Raw genomic sequence first — 24,004 nt, 5'->3', positions numbered from 1 at the left:
GAAAAACTTATCACACTCTGGAAGATGGGGAGATGGAAGGGGAAATAGTAGTGCCGAAATCATGTGATACACTTAAATTCTGTGTCCCAGTCTTAAAATGTGGCGAGTAAAGCTTTGCATTACAACAGCTCTCCGTGTAGATACAGTTCTTGTAGACAAGTGGAAGTTTGTCACCTCTTCTAGTGCTTGATGTTCATTAATAGACTATGAGCCCCTCATGTAGGAGTCAGCTTTTGTTTATTGGATGCTTTGTCTCTTTTTGAGAGATTATGTGATGTTAGATGATACATCCAATCCATTTTACAGATCCAGGATAACTGCATTAGGACTTCTGTTTCAATACCTGTATGAAATATCTCATGCACTTGTAATAATAAGTTCAACATCATTTAAATTAATTTGGAATGGATTTCTTTAGAAAGGGGAATCGCTGGTGTGTTGATTTTTGAATGATTGCTTCAGACCCTGATTAATCCACTACGGCTAACAAAAGTGCAAGTGGGTTTTTTTTGTAATTGTGAACTTTGTGCATAGTTGAGTTCCCTAGCTGTTTGAAGCAGTGGGCCTGCTCGTGATATTGTGGTTCCCATTGTCATTGCAACAGTAACTTCACTAGAAAAGTTAAGGGATTGTTAAATCAATGATCTGTGTTTCTCTCTGTAAATTTCTGTAAGAGGAAAGTTGTATGAATAAGTAATGCTTGAAGTAAAACAGATTCATAATAGTTTGCTATGTGGTATTCTTGGTAAATTACTGAGCTGCTTTCCCACACTCTTAGTTGTCAAACAAAGGCATTCCTGTTCAGGTAACACTTCTTTATTTAAGTTCATCAACAAAACTGGTGGATATGTTGGTTTGGGTTTTTTTACACTGACCAAATATTAGTTTTAGATATCAGCTGTAACTGATAATAGTGTTGGTTCATTATAATTCTCACCCTACACCATGGAGCTTAATAGAGTTTTAACAGGCTGACCTGAGGGAGCTCTAGTTTGCTTATATGTTCATTTTTCCATCTCTCCTTCAGTCCCCCGAACAAAAAAAAATAAAAAAACCCCAAACTGTGAAATTTTAAGTCACTTTTGACATTATTTAAGATATTGATATGCATTCAAAGTTTATTTCTTATGAAAATTTAATGAGCCTTTTAAGACATTACAAAAGACTAACCTTGTTTTTTCCTGCTTTGGTGAGGTTTTATTAATGTTTGCTTTCTTTTTCAGAGAAGTGTCCTCAGATTATTGCATTCTAAAAGTGAGGTAGTCAGACAGTATATGGCCAGGCTCATCAATGCTTGTGCTTCCTTGGCAGAAGGTAAGAGTTTTGCTGCAAAAAAAAGACATTTCATATAATGCTGGTTTGTAGATACTTCACATGTACATGTCACTGTGTGTTGAAATTTAAACCTTATTTGTACCCTTTTTCTAAGGATTCACTGGCCTTTAAGTGCATTCAGAACAGGTTTTTTTTGTTATCAGGAAAGCTTTTCTTTTAATACTATATACTCAGCGTTTCTGACTTCTTTTGATGATTTGTGGTCTATGTGGGATCTTATTCAGTTGCCGCCTTTGATACAGTCTTCAGTCTTTTCATGAGGGTTAAGGGAAAAAAAGGAAAAAGAAGAAAAATCCCCATTAATTAAAGAACCTGTAGGCATACCTGCTACCAAGCTGTGCAACAGTAGTTAATGCAGCTGCTCTTGTGTCTTCCTGGTCCTCACCTGAATAAGTCTTTCTGCATCACTACTAACTGTTTGGTTGCATGTATGTACAGCTTTGTTTCTCTGCCTGTCCCAAATCAGCCCTTGATTTGGTGTCGCTTAAGGAGCGAATTCTTGCTGAGAACTGAAATCCCATTTCAAGTCAATAATAACGGGGCACCTGACTTTTCTGAGCTCTTTGGATGTCTTTGGGCTTTTCCTAGAGTATACAAAACTGTGATAGATCAGAAAGTGTGTACTGAAAGGGGGAATAATGGATTCTGTGTGGTACTAACTTGGCAAGATGGGGTCTCGAATGCCCCAACTGATTGGATTGGATGCAACTAGTCTGCTAGAAAACTCATTTGTACAGGTTTGTTTGGATTTTGGCATAAGATTGTGGCTTTTCAAGAAGAAACTAAGGTCAATCCTGCTTACTTTTCTAAGGAGAGGGAACTTTTCTGTCATAAGCTCATATCTCAGCATCTGTTCTTTCATCACTTTTTGCACCAGGTCGTGTCTACCTTTCCCAGAACCCAGTGTTGCTGCGAATGCTGGAGGAGAGACTGAAAGCTGAAGACAAGGATTCCCTTACATGGGAGAATGTTCTGGGGGCTCTGCAGAAATTCAGCCTCAGGTGATGAAAGCACAGCACTCAGTGGTGACAGCAGGGAGAGGAAATGCAGGCTAGTTAGGCTCTGTTCAGGGAGGAAAGAAGAGCAGCTGATTTTCCAGTAACTATCATCAGAACCTCTGATGACTGATGAAAGTGGTGTCATTTATTATGGAGAACTCAGTTTTGCTGACTGAATTAACCCAACTTCCTACCAGCTGTCAAGACTCAAGTAAATGTACATCTCCTGCCATAGCCTCGCACGCTTTATATGTATTCCTTAATTAATCGAAGTGAAAATATTGCTGTAGAAAGTTCTGAAGATCCCACTAGAAACAAGACTGGCATCATATTCCAAAGCATAAGGTTTTTATTGTCCTTTCTGCAAACATTTTTCAGGGATTTCATCCTCATCCTGTTGATCCTCTTTCCTGGAGCTGTCTATGCATGGGCTGTATTGTTTCTTACTTTTGCATTAGCAGTGTGACTCAAACGCCCACCACAGAAGAAATACCATGAAGAAGCAGTAAGGGCATGATGTTGTCACTTATCAAATAAATACGATCTAGGAACTCTGTTTTCACAGTACTCAGGAGGAATATTCAGCCCTGAATAGTTAACTAAATGTGAGGAGGTAGATGGATGTATTTAGCTCTTCTTTGTTACTTTCATTCACTTTACTTCTAAATTTAAGACTGCAGGTGTGGGGGATTTTTTCATTGTTTCTTTGGGCTTGTTGAAGAATGAGGGCTGCTTTTGGATTTGCCTCATTTAAAACTTCTTTGGATGAAGCATGTGTAAATGTGCTTTGGGTAAAATTCTGCACTGCTCCCTGACATGATACCGTATGCATATTTGATATGAAAGAGAATAGGTCTTCACAGTCTACTGCCTGAAATCCTAAGCCAATCTTAGAGAAAATAATTTTTCTATTAAAGCAGTGTTGGTAGTACAAGTTAGTTTGAATTTTACAGCCTAGGCACTAAGCTACGGAAAATGTGATTTCTTTTTTTTTTTTTTACTTTCTAAAAAATAATAGTTAATCTTATAGAAGGTTAATTCCAGATACTTGACATGAGGGACTTTTTTCTTTCAAATGTGTGGTCGGATACTCCCTTGATTTGCTCAGTCCATGCCATAGACCTGTTGCAAGATCCAGGACTGAGGAAGTGTATGAGCTTTCAAGACTAATCCAAATCCCAAGGACAAAGACCAGGAAAATTCCTGCTTTGATCTTTGCAATTTAGACTTACTGTCCACTGGAAATAATGTGTTTAAAAATATTGTTCTTCTGTAAGACCTTTCAACCTGTATGTACTACTTTTTTTTTTGTATTGTAAAGGAAGGAATTTCTGGTTTAGATCACAGCTGACCACCTGGCATGTCATTCAATATACTCTTTGAGGGCAACTACAGGATGAGTTAAAAGAATACATGACTTAAGCAAATAGATTTAAGAAAAAATCATTTGTCAAATCAACGGTACAAAAGTGCCATAGTGCTATGGCAGAAGTAGTAAATAATTTATTTTATGGGTCTGTTGTGTGTAGCTGGCTTTTTTTAACCAATTTTAAGACAATGAAAAATGTAATTCTAGAAGCCTAAGAAAATGATGAAGAAACTTACCTCAGCAGTTTGTAGATTTTTTAAAAAAACCCAACAAAACAAAACACAAAAAACCCAGCCCATGCAACAATGTTTTAGTCCTCTAACCCTATGAGAATCTGCATCATCAGTATCTTCAGGCTTTGTTAATTCCTAAGTTTAATTGATTCTGCTAAAATGGGTAGTTTTGGGGGGGGGGGGGTTGTTGGTATCCTGGAGTACAGCAAGTAGATGAAGTAGAGTGTTGATGTGCTTGTATTCATTGTAAATGTATTGAAAAGCTCTTTTATGTTTTGGTCTGATTTTTGTGGGCTTTTTGTTTTTTAATCCTAGACGTGCACTGCAGTCGGCAATGATAAAAGATGGGCTCATTTTCTGGCTGGTTGATGTTCTAACAGATACAGATTGCCTGTCTGATTATGCTCTGCAGTATTCTGTTTCCTTGCTCATGAATCTTTGTCTGCGGAGTGCAGGTATCTTCCATGTTGAATTATAACCTTATTCCAAGAAAAGCATGGGGAAGATTGTGAGTTCTTTTTTTCTGATGTATCTGCATTCTTTCAAGTGACTCTAATTAGTAGCAGGGATTCACACAGCTAGATGTTTGAGTATTATAAGCAATGCTTTTGAGCACATCTTTCCCAATAATCCCAAACTATGGAGGTTAGGTTCACCAAAACGTAAAGAATTAAGAAAACAGTTAATCCGTGGAACCCTCTTAAGATTTGATGGGGGTTTTTTTGTATCCATGTGTGTGAGGACTGCCATTCCTACATTGCAGGCCCACTTTTCAAAGGACGCTTTATGCTTGCCTAAGAGATTTGTTTGTATAAAAGAAAGTCAGAATTTTCAGAACAGCAAATTTGAGTTGATTAATAATGGCAAGGAGCTGAACATTCACCTTGTGGAATGAAATACTTGCATGCTTCACTTCTGCAATGCAGAGATCCCCCGCAAGAAAATAAGAACCTGTCTGTGTCCAAGAGACTTAAAAGAAGCTTAAAGTAAGTTTCCTTTTAGAAAATGAAAGTAAGGTAAGGGTGAAAAATTGACTCCTTGCCGTAAGCAGAATACTGCTTTTGTTAAACTTTGTTGCATCCTGTCCAAGATTACAACTGTATAAATCCAGAGTAACTCCACTGACTTCAGCTTGTTTACGCTGAGCAGCATTTGGCTGGAAAAAGGAACTGTATTGCTCTGTGTGAATTATACTTCATACTGATTTCAGGAAGCAAGAAAGAAGCTTGCTCTGATCTATTATATTTTTTTCATGCATTTTTATGTTTATTCACTTTGCAGGGAAGAAAATGTGTGCAAGTATTGCAAACGATGTGCTCAAAGTTCTCACTGATCTTCTTGGCCATGAAAATCATGAGGTATTTGTACAACAATTTTTTGGGTTAAGGAAAAGGTGGAAAGAAAAATTAAAGATAAGAGAAGCAAGAAAGGAGGAAATGTAAATTGGTTTAGTTTCCCTTGTTAGACTCTCATGTAATTAAATTGTGTGAAGTGTTTCTAAAATTCAGAATTACATAAATTTTGTTTTGTTGGGCAGTGATCTTTCTAGGCATAATATGTCTTCCTTTAACATATGTTGACAGCTAAGAATGAAAGAAGTGTGCATTTGTGATGCAGTCCAAGTGCCTTACTGATTGTCATTTCTGGTGCTGTTTAAATGTCATCTCAAAACAAATCATCTCAAGCTTAACTAGTTCATGAGATGAACAATACGTGGTGCAAGCCATTATGCAAAACCTCAGGTGCAAAGAAGCAAATTTGCTAGTAGTTTTGAGGAATATTATAAGAAAGCAGTACACCCCTGACATGCAAGCCCTAAAAGCTTTTTATCTACCAGTTCATTTACCCTGCCACTTAACCCTTTTGGGGTTAGTTTCTCTTCTGTCTCCAGACACTCTTGCATCCTGGGTGCTAAATTAAACTACCCCAGAGGCAAATGCTAAAAATGCCTAGTTATTTCTACCTAATAATTTTCAGCACATCACTCTGAAGCATTACTTCAGCCCTCTCTGCAGAGGGGCATTTCTTTAACCTGGGTGTACAATTCAAGGCAAAAGAAAATGCAGGCAACTATTGTTGAAATTGAAATTGGAGGGAGATGGAATTTTTATCAGGGTATACTAGAATGATTCCTTGATGATTGCATAAGGCAACTTTTTTACTTCTAGTAAAAATGAAACAAACTCTAGTGTCCTATGTTTACATACAATGATTGTATCACCAGGTTTTATGAGTGAGGGGAGTTAATTCTAATGTGAAATAACTTCCCAGTCCCTGGACTGAAGTATTTAGAAAATGCTTTTTGAATTCAGGAATTCAGGAAGTACTATTGAAGTCTTCCCCTTCAAATGGCCTTTAAATTTCTCTCGGGTACATTCTCACAACCTAGTTTGTACCAGTGCAGCTGATACAAGTTTTGTTATCAAAGTCAGAGATAGAAGACAACCAGGAGAGCTTTCTGAGAAGTTGTGGAATCCTTGTGTAAATCCCAGTCCCTTATCTTTTCTTGTTTCCGCTGCTCCCAGCCTAGCTCAATGTTCATTTTTCCAAGGGCATAGACAGAGGACAACTGGAAATCTTCGTGCTCCAGAAGTAACTGGCCACAGATGCTGATAAAACTAGTTTGACAGATCTGGTCGCTCTCCTGAACCATCATGCAGAGCTTTCTTGCTAGCTGTTTTTCTGCCTTTACTGAGGGACAGTAACAGCCAGCAGAGTGAAAGGATGGGCGTTTCAAGTTACTAGGACTTTTATCATCCTGCCTAAGGCTACAGTGTCTTGAGTTCATGCTGGCACAGTCTTATCCCTGTTCCTTGTCCTATTTTTTGTACTGCTAATAGTGTTTGTCACAAACTAACATCATCGTTATTCTGCTTTTCTGTGTTTTCTTTTTTCTTCCTTTTTTTTGTGCAGGGCTAGGTCAGTTTGCAAGAACACATTTTCAGAAGGGGTGGGAAGAAGTTCACATGCAGCAGTACTGATTTAGAGCAACCATATGACAGTATATTTGCATCCTAAAAGTCCACTCTTTCCCAAGTGGAAATTTTGCATGTGCCAGTTAGCCTGATCTAACTCCCTGAAAGTAGTTGTTCTGCACCTTCACTCTGAAATTCTGCTTCTAGTTAGCGGGTGATTGAAAGGTTTTCATAGTGTTATGACTATTTCTTCCACTTAGATACAACCATATGTAAATGGAGCGCTGTACAGCATTCTTGCAGTCCCATCTGTCCGAGAAGAAGCCAGAGCAATGGTAAGAAGTGCTGCTTTGCATAGCAAAATCAACGTGTGTGCCAAAGATGGCACATACACAGGTGTAGAGCAGTGCACAGCAGGGTTGTGAAGCCATGGCAGTAGAGAAGAGAATCCACAAGAGACCCTCCACATTTGATATCCAGGCAGTTATCAATGTTATGTCTCAAACACTTTTGCCGTATTTGTTGTTCTTTTCACAGGAGTGTAGCTGAAGGGTTCTGTCTAAATTGTAAGTTAAAGGTGTTATTTTAGAATATTGTCATCCATCTAGAACATAATAGTCTGGATGTAGCCCAGGAGATGCTTTCTCTGACCTGCTACTTATTTAACTCAATCTGCACCAATGAATAGCCACTAAGAGGAGGAGTTCCTCTTGTTGCTTTTGTTTCTGCTTGGTAGAGGCGTGGTTAGCTGGGGAAAGCAGCAGGAGGAAGGTTTTAGCAGGACTAGGAATTGATCTCCTGTGAAAGTTAGTCAAGTGGTAGTGAACGTGTCTTAACTTCCGGATTTGAGGAAGCCATTCCTGGGGTAGCAGAGTATCTTTGTATCTTAACAACTAACCTAGAGAGTTATGCAGATGTAACTGTTGTCAGATATTTCATCTCGAAGAATGCAGAGGATTGGAAGTCATCTTGAATGAGTAAAGACACAACATCAAGTCTGTAAGGGGCCACAAAGAGAGAAACTGGAGTTAAGAGAAGGTCCTAGTTGGTGCTTCCTTTTTTTGCTTTCCTTGTCTGAACCTTGGACTATTGTCTCTTTGAATGCAAATTTGCCCTTTTCTAGTGACTGTGTACTGACTTCAGAAGGCAGAAGTAGAAGATCTGTTGTAAAAATCTGCTGTTGTCATGGATATTAAACCTAAATCTAAATGAATATCTAAATGTATTTAAATCTAGAACCAGTCTAGACCACGTATTTCTTTTGCCTTTTGGAAATGTATGGACAAAATGAAGTGCTTAGAGCTAGATGCAGTGGTTTATTTCACACTGCCTCTGTTTTTCCTGACAAAACAATGACATTTTTAGCTAACTCTGTCACTGTGATCACATGAAACACTAATCTAGCAATGTTTTCCACTACATACAGGGAATGGAAGAAATTCTGCACTGCTTTATCAAGGAAGGAAATAGAGAGATGATCCGACAGATCGAATTTATTATCAAGCAGCTCAATTCAGGTCAGAAGAACAGATGCAGCTCTCTGAGCTGTAAATCTTTCACAAAAGCTGTAAAAAGGCTGATGTTTTTACTTGGCGTAGAAACTCTCAAAGAGTAACAATTATGTGATGGTCTGAGGGAGGGATTGTCAGGATTTGAATGTAAGATGTATTTTAACGTTTCCTTTTGTGTTAAAATTATAAAGAAAAAAATGAAAAGGCTGAGTCATTCTCGATCCCAAAGTGTTGGGACTGTAAATAGTGACCTTGGCTGTTTTCTTTAATGTCAGTAGCCTTGCAGTAATGAGAAACTGCTGTCAACTGCAAAAATAAACAGGTGATACAATTTGTTACAGGATATAGGGACTAGGTCTGTCTCTGCTCATCTCTTGCTCTATTGAGGAGTGCAGCTTTGTTATCTGAAATGTCTTATACTGAGTAGGAGGCAGAGACCGTATTGCGTGTTGATAAGTCCCAGAAGTTGTAGATGCTTTGTTAAAGCAGCCAAGGATGAGGAGGTAGATTACGTAATACGTGTCCTGTTCCTTATGACTGAAAGGAAAGCTGAAGAAAGAGAAAGCAAATAATGAAAAGGACATTAGTTGTGATTAAATCTTTCTATACAGTGAAAATAGAACAAGTTTGACTGCTCTTTTTGGCTTTTGGAAAGAGCAGGAGACAAGCATGTCTTATGGTCTTAGCTTGTATAAGAACAAATAAAGTATTTAAGCACTGTATTGCCACTGTGCAATGTTTCTTCATCAAGGTTATAGAATGGCTGCTTTTCTACGCATGAATGGTATTTTTAAAAGATTTTGTCTGATCAGTAAGTAGAAGTTGAGCATACAGATTTCCAGTGTAAGCCTGGCTGTTTTTTTCTAAGAAAGTGAGTTTGTCCGAGTGTTATAATAAGTATTCTCTGTCAATACTGTCTTTTTATATATAAAAGCAGTATAATATTGAACTGTTTTTAGGGATAGATAGTCTTTCATTAAAGATTATTTAAAAGACAGACAAACTTGCAAGTGCATGCGCATTCATTCAAGTCATGAGTAAATACACTGAGACGTCATAGTGGGGTTTGTGAGAAAAGAACTGTCCTAGACTGTGCGTTTGTGCCATTTGCCTGCATATGAATTAATTTCAGTGATTTCTAGAATGCTTTGTAGGAGCAAATAATTCAAGTAGTTGCCATGAAGAGAATGGAGTGTCTGTGTGAGAAGCAAGCTAAATCTTACTGTTCTGAAAGAGGGGCAATAATTAGAGAGTCTGTTAAGTTGCACACATAATCTTACATCGTTTCATTTTGCTTCTTTCTAGAAGAGCCGTTAAATGATAGTATTGTGTCTGATGATGAAGAGGAAGAGGAAGATGGGGAAGTAAGTTTAAAAGCCTTCTGACACCTTTTAGAAAAATCCTTATCCTTCTGGACAGAAAATATTTGTCAGTAAGCCAGACTTTGGGGTTTGGGGGTTTTATTTGGTTCAGCTTTTATTTTTATATAATTACTGGGGTGTATTAACAACAAAACTGGTTCTGTTTCCATTACCTTATCTTCATTTGAAATCCTCTTATTTTGACAAGTCACCACCTCTGTGATAAAGGATTATAGCTTGAAATTACTGAAGAGATGAGGAGTTACTGTAGCCCTAGAAACCTTACTTTCTAAGAAACCCATTTCAGTGGTTAAAAATAAAGGAAGCAAATGAACTAGTACATCGCCAGAATAGTTTGTAAACAAGTTTTTACTTTTTTTAATGGTATCATTATCTGTCCCAAGTGATATTACAATTGCTGTGTTGCCTGTAAGTGGATGGGAGAGGTTGACAATGTATCACATAGGTAGTTACATGGGAGTCTTACCTGCAAGAAATCTACCACCAAACACTTCTTTCATCAAAAAGTCTTGTATGAGAAATCTAAAGAACAGCTATGGTACATATCCTTGGAATGCTGTTTGAACATATTTAGATTGATGTATATGTGCACGCATGTTTATGTTGTCTATCTGCCCTGAAGAATTCGGTGACATTGAGAATTTCTGATCTCTGCAAAATGTTCTTTTCTTAGAAATATTACTTGAGAACATATTTACTGAAAACCAAATTTCTAGACAAAAAGTGTTTGTCCTGAACCAACAAATAATCAGACACGCAAAACTTACCAAGTCAGTCATGGATGCCTTTTCCTAGTTTGTTGCACGTTAATGCAAATGCTGGTAAGCAGTGACAACTGTGCCATGATGTAAAACTTGCCTGGTTACTGCAGGGTGACTGAGTGCGTTTTCAAGTGGGTGTTGGATCTTTTGTTTTGAAAGCAGAGAAAAATGTAAGTGTCCTGGTTGTAAAAGGCGTGGTGTGCTCTCGACTGTCGTGGAATGCAGCACCTTGCAGGATCCAGCCTTTACCTGGCAGTGTCCGGGGAAGTTTTGCACTGGTTGCATTATTTAGGTGGCTTCTGTGTTGTGACACACAAGGGGTGAACACATGAACTAATTACCCTTGTGACTTTGCCTAAATTTAGAACCATGTTGACATCATACGTGTAGAACTACAAGGAAGCTTTATTTAACAATTGTCTCTTCCCCTTTTGTTCTGAAGGGGTACGGTATTTTTTTTTTTCTAAAAGGATTAAGTTATTGTAATTGCTTCACCTCCTGCGGTTCTCAAGTCAGTTTCCAGTAATCTGTCCACTGCTGCCACCCAAAATCAGTGATTGATGTGTGAGATTTCTGACGATTATAACTTCACTTTGTTTAATATGCTGCCTAACACCCATTACTGGATGTTCCAACGCTCTGATCGTAGGTGTATTGTGAGAATCTAAGGTGATGATATTTTCACCTGAACTCTCATATACTATTTTGAAGGATACCATGTTCTGTTGGGAAAGCACAGAGTTAAGGAACTCCTTCATGACAGGTGTGGCATTGAATTGCGTGATAGTGTTGAACTTTACCTGCTTTTGGGAATGAAAAGAAGGTGAATTCTCCAATCCACTCGTACCCTCCAGACATTTTGCTGCTGCTCACAATCCCAGCCAAGGGTCAAATAATTTCAAAATGCATTTTTACCACTGAACACTTAGGACAGACTTCTGTCACTTTTTTTTTATTTAACTCAAAAATAATAGTAGGCTTTTGGAACAGAGCAGCCATTATATTAAAAGAATCTCAGTAAGCCAATTCTAAATCTATTTCCAGTGCAATGTTAATTGTGGCACATTCTAAATCCTTATTGCTGCTAGGAACTCTTAATTCTGTTCTGCAAGGATGCCTGGTTTCTTAGTCCCTCAGTTTAGAATATACAGTTTACAAACAGCACGACAGCAAAATGCTATGCAAAGTGGAGAATGTTGTTACTTTGTCAAAAAAGCAAAGATGTGTTGACTCGCTGCCTCAGTATTTGGAGCCCTTTTGTGTTTTGGAAACGCAGTGAGTTATTGTTCTTTGGGGTTCTGCAATAACATCTGATATTGTGATCTGGCAACAGAAAGTTTTGGAAAACTTTATCAGAAGCCTTGTCTTTACATAACTTTTAAGAGCTACTGTGCCCTGGATGTATTTCAGAATGTGTCCATATATCAACAGTTTAATGGTGGGTATTCAAACTGCTTGCTGATTTTATAGGTTGTTGCTGATTTACTTAATACCAGTACTTACACCTTCATAACTTAAGAAACCACAAAAAGACTCATGCAGTCTCAGTTTGCAGGTTTTGCCTCAGCTTTTATTGTTTCCAAGAGCATGCAAAGGTTCCCCGTACTGTTACTATTACCTCTCATGTTTTGTTTTTGTTTTTTTTGGTTGGTTTTGTTTTTGTTTTTTGCTTTTATCTGTGTTTAATTTAGGGGGTTTTTTAGGTCTTGGCTTTGAGCAGGTCTTGTGATAATGACCACATTCTCCTAAACGTGGTTGAGCTGTTGGAGGATATTTCTGGGATCGTGCACTCAGAAAATTAAGATTCCGTAATATGTGACACTGGACCGTGTAAACTGCGTAAAAGATGTCTATATATGCTATTATTCAGAAATAAATTGGCCTTTGCGTTTGTCTGCTGAACTTTAAATTCACTAGTGCACAGCTGAGAATGCACTGGTTCCTGGAGTACATCTCCACCTTTGTTATGTTAGCCAGCTGGGGTGTGTTGACAGCCACAGTCACAGCACATATTTCCTGGTGCTTAATATTCTCTCGATTGTTCTGTTAAGTACTAGCTTATTTTATCTTCAGTATTTTTGATCTTTACATTTGCTTTTTATTTGACTTGGACTATCTTTAAAAGCTGCTTCTACAAGCTAGTGTAGCTCTAATCTAATCTAATCTCTATCATAGCTCCAGTTGAAAAGTTTGGCTATAGTTTTGAGCTACCTTAGATAACTGTACAATGACAATTTATCAGACGCCCTCTGATTCCTCCTCACTCAGCACCTGACAATAGAATCATTAAACCGCAGTGTGAAAATAACACTTCAGCTAGAGAACACATTGGAAGAAAGAGCTTTTAATCACAGACCTAATCACAGCACTTTAGGCCTTTATATTAAAGTACTTTGCTGCCAGTGTCTGCTGCCGGCTGTGAGCAGTGGTGAACAGGGAGCCAGCTGTGTATCTTCAGAACACTTACAGAAGGACTAAGGGGCTTTTTTTTCATTAAATCCACACATAAACAAATGAATTGTGGAAAAAAAATTACTCTGAACATTACAGCGCGGTGTCGATTGGTGGTATTTCAGTAACTGCTTCAGATGTTCACATGCAGGCATCCAATGTCTGAAGAGTACCTAGGCTGTCAGGGGTAACGTGGCATCTGTAGGAGGCTTCTTGTGCCCTTTCAGATCTGCAGTAGAAGACTAGGCAGGATATTTCGAAGTAGAACTGGATGCTGCTGAATTGAGGTCTTTGTCTGTGGTTTTTATCTCTGTTTGCCTGTGAGTGAGGAGATGATGAGCAATGGGAATAATTGAATCAAAACAAGAATTACAGATGTTAAGTCATTTGGTACAGAGTTCATGAAACTTTAAAAAAAGCAAAGCTGTAGAGCTCCAGGGAAGCCAACACCTACTTGGTCGGAGCGATCCTTGTCTTGTTATTTTGCACCAGACAAAGACTGGAATCAATTGGCCATTCCCATTGTAGGAATTACCTTCCCTGTACATACCTCCAGTCTTTTTTTAGCTCTTGCTGCTTTCGTAGAGCACTATCCAGACATCCATGTTACTGGCTAGTCTTTGTGGCAGAAAGTATTTCTTACTTTGGCTATTTAAAACTATTTGAGTCTAAATCTCACTAAAGCAAAACTCCTTTTCATTTTCTTTGTGCACTAGGCTTCATCGAAGTTTGGTGGGCATTCTTTTTAGTGGAGTTAAGCTTCTGCTTCACATTGCTCTAAAACCAGCTGCTCTTGGGCACCCATGAGGAGGGGTCTTGAAAGCCCGGCAGTAGGAATTTTCTTGTCTTGAGTAATCAAAAAAATTATGCTTCTGTTTCTTGAAAATAAGTAAAAAAATGTTTTGAGGATTTTTTTCCTTCTTGGGGAATACACAGCAATAAATTACTTCAGTGTTTTTGTCAAGGTAGAGGGACCTGCCCCAAGGTGCTGAATATGCATGTGAGTGTTTGGATCTCATGAAATGATAGTATTCTGTTCAGGAAGGACTATGGACTATTTTAAGGTGCGATTAAGTGTATTTTTACTGCCAGTTGCTGTAGTCTAACTTGAATTTATGCTCAGGTGATAGTGATTTATAAAAAGATCCAGATAAATTTTCTGTCAAGTGCCCTACTATCCTCTTTGTTTGAACAATAAGTTTCTTGTGGGTTTTTTTGGTTGAGGTTTTTTGCTTATTTGAGTTTTTTAGGTTTGACTTACCTTAAGTTTGGGGCTCATTTTTTTTAAAAAAAATGGGAGGAGCCTTTTCTCAGCCTCCAGCGTGGCTGAGAAATGCCATCAGGTTGGGGGGTTTTCAGTCTCTCGTTTTTAACTACATTGACTTGGGCAGATCCACAAAAACTCCTAATTTCATACCACCTGCTTGTTTATCCTTATGTGCCAAAGAGAACTGAATCTCTTTGCAGTAGCGTGCAGTGTTTTAAAAATATATGAATTGCTGAGATTTTCCTAAGCCTTTATTAGGTCAAGCAAGAAATAATTATTTGGGCTTGAAAATTTGAAGAACAACTTTTGAAATGCACACTGTACTTCTTGGTGAAGCATTTGTGGAAAAAGGAGTACAGTTTTTTCTTCTCTCAGGATTCTTTAATTTCTGGCTATATCAGAAGTTTAGGTGAGATTGTCTTTGTATGTCTGCTTTTTCGACAGAAAATGCTTGTGCTCATGTGCAGTACAAACAGTCATTTAATTTGGAAAGTACATATCATCCAACTGACTGCTGAAGTGAAAACTAAATTCAATACGAAAACTTTTTGGCACCTGGGCTCAAGTAATATGCATGTTGCTGTTGCAGGAGGACCATGACATCATGGAGGCTGATCTGGACAAAGATGAGGTTTTGCAACCTCAAACGGGAGAGCTTGCAGGAGAGAAGCTGCTAACAACCGAGTACTTGGGAGTGAGTACCACTCATTAGCATCTTGAAATAATTTGCTGGATGAAGTGTCAAATTTTAGCAGTTTCATCACTTTCTGAAATCATTTTTCTTCAAATTGTTGTTTGAAGAGCCAGTTTCTACCTGCATGGCAGTATGAATCTTTCACAGTCTGTTTTGTTAGGAGGTGATCAGGCTGTGGCTTAATAATAAGCTAAAGGCAGCCGTAGGGTTCTAGCACTACATCTGTGGCTCTGTGGGCGCACAAAGCAAAGTGCTTGAGCGCGTTAATCCTGCAACACCCGGCTGGTCTGAAATTATTTAAAGAAAAAAGAAGTTGAAAAGTTAACTGCTCCTGCAGGCGTTATGCCAGCTCAGGTATTGTGTGTCTTACCTCATGCAGCAAAAAGCTATTAAATAAAAAAGTGTAAAGTTAGCATGAGTGGCATTTAGCGTGCTGTGACTAATTTGAGATAAATATCATTGTATGCCTTTGGGATCCCAGATTCCATAGGACTGCCAGTGCTGCTGATGGAGGTGTGACCTGAGATAAGATGCCATGGAACAGCCTACAGTGATTCCAGTGAATTTTATCTAGTGACAACAGAATGCAACTTAGTTTCTGATGCAATGTTTCTATAGAACTTTCACTGTGGACCTAGTAACCCTTCTTTCCGCTGCATTCTTTTTTTTTCCCCATTTTCTTTATTTCCTGTTTCAGATCATGACTCATACTCCAAAAACCAAGAAGAGAGTGTTTCCTGGGGTCCATCAGAGTGTAGATGAGCCTCTTCAGAGACCTGTGACGCCAGGTTGTCACAGAACTGCATGCATAATGTAAGTCTGAACAAATGAGACCAATTTGGATTTTTCTTTAAACTCCTATAAAAAAACCAAACAACAACAACAGAAACCAACGACACCTATTAAACAAACATTCCTTATCTAAAAGTGCATTACCATTGTCATTCTTTAAAGATAATTTCAAAAAAAGAAAGGAGAGGAATATCAAAGGCAGAGAAAGGACCATTGGCTGAGGTCACATACTTGGAATAGTTGAGTAGATGGTTACTGATGAGTCTGATTTACATTTGCCTTATCCTGCTTGTTCATTGACCTTTTGTCTTCTCATATTCTATTGTTATGTAGCATGGAGTGTCTAAAATATCTGGGATCTTCCACTTTATAAGCAAGAATGTATATTGGTCTGGGAAGATTTCCTACTTCACCCATCAGAGACCAGATTAGAAAGAAAGTGAGAAAGTCAAAAGTCTTGGTATATCAGATTTCCTGCTTTGGAAGAAGTAATGTTTCCAGCAGGAGAGTCTGTCACACCTTGCTCTTGGTGTGGTTGGAGTCAGAGGTAGAAGGCTGCATTGTAAGTGGAATGAAGAAATCTTAGAGTATAGAGCTCCTTGAATATACTGTGCCTTCTGTTAGAACAAGTATCTCTTAATCTCTTAACCTCTGAGATTGGGCTTCTCCTTTTCACCGTTCTGACTGAGGAAGCAAAACAGCAATGAGATCTCAAATTTAAATGAAGTCTTGAAGTCTGAAGACTGGCCCATGTCTTTCTCCCTGTCATTCTTTGCTTTCATGTTCACATTTTCTATTTCTTAAAATACACTTCTTCCCCACTTTAGCGTAGAAGATCCATACAGAAAACGACGGGGACTGATTCAGGCTGTAGTTACACAGGTGTAGTTGAATGTGATGTAAGCCTACTGTTGTGGATATGGTATGGTCCCTGCTTCATCTTACCCATGGTTATTCCCCACCATTTTTGTGCTAGCATTAGCATTCATACAAGCAAGTGATCTGACTGGGAACCCTCCTGAGTCATCCAAATATGTCTTTATGGCAGCTGTATCTTTCATATGAGATTATATTGATTGTACTACCAGGACCTTAGAATGGGCAAGTGTAGCATACCAGGTCAGGGCATGGAAAAGGCCCTGGAAGTTATTTGTTTGTTTTTAAAAAACAAGATGAGTGAAACGCACGCTTCCAAGGCAGCAAAAGAACCTTTGGTTATCCCAAGGCAGAATTTGTTTTCCACAGTCTTGATTTTTCCTTCTGCATACTAGTCTGGAAAAAATAGGATCTGTTTCAGCACGGTGCCTACTTCCTCTGCCTGGTATAGCCTGGATGCAGATTTGGAGTTTTCACTTTTTGTTCTTTTTCACAGTGGTCAACTTTTGTACCGTCATAACTTCTAGAGCTTTTGCAAGCTCTTTCTCAAAATATTAAATGTGGTTTTATCTGTAAGAACAAAACAGCAACTACCTAATAAAAGCTCATATTTAGTAGCATAGTGTTTATCTAATAACTTTCCTGCAGTCCTCCAAAAGAACTGCAGGCTTTAAAAAATCTAAACTGAGTAATACGAGACTTAAATGTACAGGGTCATTTTATTGTGGGGTCAGTGTTACCGAGTTCAAGGTCCCACTTTCCCTGCACAGTATTTTGCCCGTGGTGGGCTAGGAGACCTGGCCTGTGGAATTGGTTGTTAGGGTAGTCTCACAGCCTATTTACAAAGTATTTTTCAGGAATAAACCTTAGTTACTATTGGAGTGTCTAATCATTGCATTCAAGCAAGGAGAAAAACAAGCTTCTGAAAATGAAGTGACTTTCCTATGTGAAGTCAGAAGAAATGGTGGCAAACCCAAGGGAGTAACTTTCATTTCCTGGTGCCATATAGTGCCCTATGATCTGTGTGTCAGAAGTAATCTCTAAAAGTGGTTGTGTGCCTTTACTGCCCAGGAGTGTGTTTACTTAACAGTATCCCAGCATACTGGCATGACACTGGTCTCATATTTTGTCAAAATTTGAATCTCCTTGTGTGCAGCTCATGCCTCTGCAAGACAGCTTCAGGTCACTGCTGGATACAAATTAAAAACACCTTTCTACCTTGCTGGTTCTGATAGCTTTGGGTCTAAGAGAAGCATTAATTTGATACCGTGAATCAGTCTTTACAGATTGCTTTGCTGGGCAAGCTAGGGAGGAAAAACATAAACAGCAGAAGTCTATTAAGGAGAAAAGACATGAAAATTAATCTCCCTCCTGCTCTGGCCAAATGTCATGAAATGTCATGGGTGTTTGGTGCTCCCATGTTTCAAGTAAGAAGCATGAGATACCACTCTGAATGAGAAGCTTGTATTTTATGACTTACTATATTTTATGACTTACTCTTGTGTACAAGAGAACTGCAAAATAAGGAAAACCTTCTTGAACTAGATTTTACAACACAAAAGAACAAGCTTTGTCTCTTATGCTCTTCTAATTTTAGTACAAATTTGTTTACTAAAATGATGCAAGGCTTCCTAAGAGTATTTCAAGAGGAAGACAACAAAAGTAACCAAATCTTAGCTGCCTTAGTTTGAAAACAATATCTAAACTGTATGTATTTCATATTTTAAATAATTTAAGTGATGTATGTTTGTATCAGATGAAACGGCATGAAAAATGTCAGACTTCTAACCCTCGTATAGAGCTTGTTTACCCAGGGGCAATCCAGGACAGTTGAATTCAATTATCTACGTTTTTCTTTATTTGGCAGAGTAATTAAACTACATTTAAAATTTGTGTGAATGCTTGCATTTGGAATTGAAGTGAATATAACTTGTTTGAAGTTCTTGATGTGAGACTTGGTGTAACGTATTCCTTTTTAAAAACGTGGTGAAAGAGGAATTGGTTGATGGAGATACTATAATGTATCTCTCAGAGTTGTTGGTTCATACCTCCAAAAGGAGGGGGACAGATTTCTAGTGCTGAATAGAAGTATTCACGCAGAAAATTAATGCGGAATAGCCACTGCACATGCAGCAGCTATTCCATGCTAATTTTTCTATGACTTCCCAGTGCAGACAAGGCTCTGGTTACTTCAAATGAATTGCAATGGGATCCCTATATGTACAAGCTCTTGCTGTATGGAGCTAAGGGAGCCAGGAAATACTTTTTTTTTTATTTCCCCCCTCCTCTTTAAACACTCTCTGGCTGAGATCATACAAGGGGGACTGAACTACTTAATATTCTGCTAGTCTTGTTACCTTAGCCTGATATTGGGCAGGGAATCTTTGCCTGCCAACTTGTTTTCATACTCTCCTTACAGCCCTCTTGCTTCTGCTGTGTTTTATTGCTTATTAATAAGCAATCTGCTCCCTGTTCTGTTCTTATCTGCTTTGTTTTATGTCTGTATTGCATGTTGCTCTGTAAAGTGAAGCTTTTGCAATATTCAGGAGCAAATCTTAAATCCTTGAAAAGCTAAATATGGAAGATCTCTCTAGCCTACTCCTACAGTATTTTTCTTTAAGTGTCGTGCTGGTGTTTTGGGTCTTCAGACTGCAAGGAGTTCTGGTTTCCTTCACTCAACTCTTTTATTGCAGTAGGAAAAAATGTTCATTTCAAATATGTCTAACGTCAACTGGTTTGGGAGAGCTACAGTCATGCAATTAAATGATACCCTTAGCAGTAGTTTGCAATATGAGATAGAAAATAATTTCAATATCTTCTTCGTCATTACAGGCAATCGGAATAAATCAGAATTTACTCTCATGCAACCTCTTTTATGCTGCAAGCATTCATCACCCTGCGTTCTCCTTCCTCCTCCAGGCCAGAAGACGATACCAATTCTTGTCATGACAGTGATGAGAAGGTGCAATCTCTGCCAAGTGATCATCCTCCCATTTGCAGTAGGAGCAGGTCCAGCATTTCTGACCTCTGCGTTTCCCCTTCACGTAAGGACTTTCTGTGAACGTTGTTGTTAACAGTTGCTGTCTTTCTTGACCGGGGCAAGCATTTGGGCCCAGCTTGTGCATTGTATATTGTTTTTTAAAAGGTAACCTTGGGACTGGCCCTCTGTTTTTACACCATGGGGCAGTCTGCAAGACCTTGGGGCCCACAGTTGGATTTTGGCTTGAGCTGATGGAATGGCTACAGAAGGTAAAGTGTGGTCAGCAGGGATCAATGGTCTTGCTTGCTTCACTCCATTTTGTTTCCTGTGGAGGGGCTAAGGATTATACCCAGGGCTTCTGATGTGCAAAGTATGCTGTATTTCACTATGTGATATCCCCTGCTTACGGAAAGAGCTGCAGCCCAGAGACAGTGCATTTCCTACAGGCAAAGCCCCTTACTTGATCAAATATACCCTTGTTTGGATCTAAATGAATCACTGTCTGCTGGCACCTGCAGACTCGTGTTGGCTGGACCTCTGTGTTAAAGTTGAAGGCAGCTGCAGTTATCTGCTTAAATTTGCAACTGCATTCAAATCATAAAATGTTGTGGAAGCCCTGTGCTGTATAGCTGCATTGTGGGTGATGCTGCTAAAGATTCTGTCCTCGCAGCTTAAACTGAAATTAATGCAAACGCAGCTGGACCTGAGAGCTTAGAAACGTGTCATGGAATTTAAAAGGTTGTGGGCTTCTGAAATACTTTATTTCTGAATATCTGATATCCCCAGGATCATGGAACTTCAGATGTGGGAGTTTTCAACCCTTTTGCAGGGATTCATTAACATTTCCAATTAGGGATTTAAGGCAAAATGTTCTGCAGTATTAGATAAAGGATCTTGCAGCATATCCGGTACAGAATTATTAATAAGTTCAGACAAAGCATGCCTTTACTTTGCTGAAAAATATGCTTTGAAGCAGTAAAGAAATAGCATACTTTTTTGTCTCTCTTCTTTTTTTTAAATTTCCTAGAGGAAATGAAAAGGATTCTGAGTAAAGTAACCAAGGTCTTGCAGACAGGAATCTGCTTGCATAATGCCTAGAGTGGATAAATATAACGTGCTGAATGAAAGGCACATGATAGAAGCAGATGAAGCTCCTGTTCAAGATGGACTCTTGGGTTCTTGCTGCTGTGTAGGAATGAGAGCTGCTCTTCTCAAGCCCTGCTTTGTGCACTAGCACCTTGAGCATAGCTGAGCCCATTGTACAGGGGAGGCAGCAGGACCAGAGGCAGCAGCTCAGAACAGCAGATGTTGTAAACTAAGCAAAAGCATGCGGACTTGTGAGTTTTTCTATAAAGAAGTGCATTTTCCTATAGACGGTGCAGAATAGAAAGGTATAAAATACTTCTACTGCTTCTAGGGACTGTCATCATGCCCTTCCAAGCTGCTTTGCTGTGAAATAAATATGCAGCTTATTGAATTCTGATCTTGGTGTGGTGGTTGTCATACAGTACCAGGAACCTGCTCAGTTCAGAATATCTCTTTTCCAGCATCACATGAATACTTTGGGATTCAGTGTTTCATGCAGTCAGGCTGTGAAGTGAATAGTAAGAGACCAAGAGTGAAAAAGTGGTTAGAATAAAAGTGTCCTGAGAAAGGTTAACATCATCAAGGTCGTATCTCAGGAAGCTGAGTTTTTAGTATCAGGAAGCCTTGATTATCTTGTATTTTCTAAATATTAAAGCAGTTCTTAATGTCGTCCATGCCTGGATTTATTCAGCTGTTCTTGACACAGTCTGATTCTGTCCAAGTCTATCCTCCCTTTCTGTCACTTTGGTAAAGAATAATTCTGGCTCTTTTTCTGTCTCCTGGGAGCAGAAAACTTGTGGGCTTAAGATGAACCCTGGTCATCTCACTACACATATTATGCTGGAAGTCAGACAGAACATGTTCTGGGCAGCCAAATGCTTGTCTGAAAGTGACCTGAGCTGCATCCATATCAGCGTGTGAGAGCAAATCAGCAGGACAGCCTGGGCTGAGCATGGGAGGAATGGAACTAGGGATTTTCCCTAATCTCTTATTGGACTTGCGCATCTTGGTAGCCTTGTGTCTTTCAATAAACTGATCAACCATCCATTCCTGTTAGTGCAAGGCAGAAAGTGAGGCATATTGAACAAATGTAATAGCCCTTAAGCCTGACAAAAGTGTAAAACACTGTTTTTTTGCCCACAGCAGCTGCTAGTTACTATGGATATGTACCAATATGCAAGTGGTTGAATTCCTGTGGCTTTAGAGAGATATCAGTCATTAGCTGATATATGGTAACTGATGATCTGCATGCAAATGTAGAGTATAGCTGCTTTGAAAATGATCCAAACACGTTTTACTTTCTAGCTGCAAAAGGCTGCAAGTATGTACACTTGCAGTTGGCTCGACTGAGCTGGTGAGCCATAATGCACTCTGCCGCACTAACTCATTATTCAGGGCTGCCTTCATACAGCAGGAACTGTGATTTGATTGTGCTTCTATTAAAATTGTAAAGGGACAACTCCTCACTGAACTGTGTTGGGCTTTTTTTAAGTAGCAGTTGAAATGAAGCCCTCTGAAGTATTCTCAGCAGGCCACAGAATGGACCAAACCGTCCCAGCTGGTGACGACGACTTGTCTTCCCGATCTGCTGACTTCACCCAGGACAAAGTAAATGGGCAGTCTCACAGGTATGATTTATCCAGATGAGTATCTAAAAATGCAAGAGGAGTCTGAGGGAACTTACCAGCTAATTCCATGCTGCTGTAAAGACAATCTGTGAAGTCATTTGATGTATGATGTAGTCTGTTCTGAGACAGATGTGGTGATGTTTGCCAGACAAAATACCCTTAGTTGTGCCAGAGGCAGCTGTTCAATTTCTAAGCAACTGGTCCAGAATGGGAGAAATCTCAAGCAAGACATTAATGAACTTCACAGGTATGCACAACGCAGTCTTTTGCAAATAAAACTTCCTGATTGCTTCCTTAAGATGACTTGACTCTAACCCATGAGAAATCATTTATTAGTGAAGAAATAGGTAGGATTGTGGGAACAGGGCAGGAATTAACTTGCAGAAGGAAGAAAAAGTAACCATTTAAGTGGATTTAAAGTCTTTAAACATGCTGAGTTGCTAGCACTGCTGGCCAGTATCCCTGATTTATCCACTAGACAGGTATAGAAATGGAGGCAATATTCTGACTTCTCCTAGCAGTGGGTTTCAAATCTTCCTTGAAACAATTTCTGTCAAAAGAAGGTGAAAGACCCTGCTCTCCATTTTTTTTTTTTTTTCAGACCTTATGAAGCCTTCGTCATACGTAGAACTGTGAGGCTGTATCTTGGATGGGAACTAGGAATTCATTAGCAATTGGACTAAGGTTTACTGAAGCTTTTCAGAACCCGCATGCGTGTCCTTCAGACATTAACAGCTTTTTCCTATAGCTAATTTGATTGGGCCAAGTTTTAAACAGTGACTGTAGAGGAATTTTAGAAGCAAATACCTTCCAGAAGTAAAACACAGAATGGGTGGAGATGTGTTAAAGTCAAGGTTTCACCAGCTCTATGAATCTGATTTTTCAGAAGTGCTTGGGTTTTTGTCAGTTAAAGCTCTAGCACTTCTGAAAACTGGACTCTTGGTTTGTTTCCTTCTGGCCTACAGGTGCCAGTGTGTGGTTTATGGGAGTTTGGTGTGATTTTGTGGTTTTGACTTTTCCCCCCCAAGCTGTTCTGTTTCCATGGTAAGATCTGCGTAATTATATATTGTCAACAAATTATCACTGGGTAGCGGCCGAAGTGCCTAGTAGTCGTACCTCTATCCCAACATTACTGGTTTTATTTGTTGCCTGTTGTAACAGTAGCTAAGCACATAACTTGCAATACAAATAGACCATGAGAATTTTATGGCCAAATTGCTTGCTTTGTGATGGAGAGAAAGATTAGTTTTCAGCTTCAGCTTGCAAGAACTCAAAAATTGGCAGCATCTTGCTCCCCACCTTTCCTTCTCTACCATCATCATCAAAAATGTATGACTAAATCTCAGTAATAGATGGCTCTCTGACTGAAAGCACAGGTGCAGTGTCCTGCAGAAGATATCTTTTCATTAGGTGCTTCCTTACCGTGCATACAGTAATTTGTGTTTACAAATGCAGCCTCAAGTTACGGATATGGGAACGTAGCCATTCACAGTCCAAGCGAACACAGGGTTTCCTATATCAAACATCTTTTGTTAGTATGTTGGTGTTGCAATAGCTAGACCTGCCTTTTCATTCCTTCGTTCTTGAAAGCATACCTTAATTTGTTTGCAAAATAAACAGAGCGAATAAATTGCCGCTTTGGTCATAGTTTTAACTACCATAAGAAATGTCTCCTTCCTAGTGTGCAAATACAAAGACCACCTTAGAAAGAGGTATGTATGAGCAA

The 24,004-nt window shown here is 39.0% G+C and overlaps 1 protein-coding gene across 3 annotated transcripts in view; it reads left to right on the top strand.

Moving 5' to 3' along the window:
* ARMC9 (armadillo repeat containing 9) overlaps window positions 1-24,004 on the top strand; it is a 64,207-nt gene that overhangs the window by 32,389 nt on the left and 7,814 nt on the right. For 2 of the 3 annotated variants that reach the window (XM_069864462.1, XM_069864460.1), the window contains 11 exons: window positions 1,224-1,314; window positions 2,213-2,336; window positions 4,251-4,390; window positions 5,217-5,293; window positions 7,111-7,185; window positions 8,277-8,367; window positions 9,667-9,725; window positions 14,812-14,916; window positions 15,614-15,729; window positions 19,504-19,628; window positions 22,146-22,278. In XM_069864462.1, coding sequence (XP_069720563.1) covers window positions 1,224-1,314; window positions 2,213-2,336; window positions 4,251-4,390; window positions 5,217-5,293; window positions 7,111-7,185; window positions 8,277-8,367; window positions 9,667-9,725; window positions 14,812-14,916; window positions 15,614-15,729; window positions 19,504-19,628; window positions 22,146-22,278 — 1,136 coding nt within the window. The remainder of the gene's footprint in view (window positions 1-1,223; window positions 1,315-2,212; window positions 2,337-4,250; window positions 4,391-5,216; window positions 5,294-7,110; window positions 7,186-8,276; window positions 8,368-9,666; window positions 9,726-14,811; window positions 14,917-15,613; window positions 15,730-19,503; window positions 19,629-22,145; window positions 22,279-24,004) is intronic. The other variant, XM_069864461.1, reaches the window with a different exon arrangement.

Source organism: Phaenicophaeus curvirostris, chromosome 10, assembly GCF_032191515.1.
Source record: "Phaenicophaeus curvirostris isolate KB17595 chromosome 10, BPBGC_Pcur_1.0, whole genome shotgun sequence".
Taxonomy (NCBI): domain Eukaryota; kingdom Metazoa; phylum Chordata; class Aves; order Cuculiformes; family Cuculidae; genus Phaenicophaeus; species Phaenicophaeus curvirostris.
This window is presented reverse-complemented; position numbering and strand designations above follow the sequence as displayed.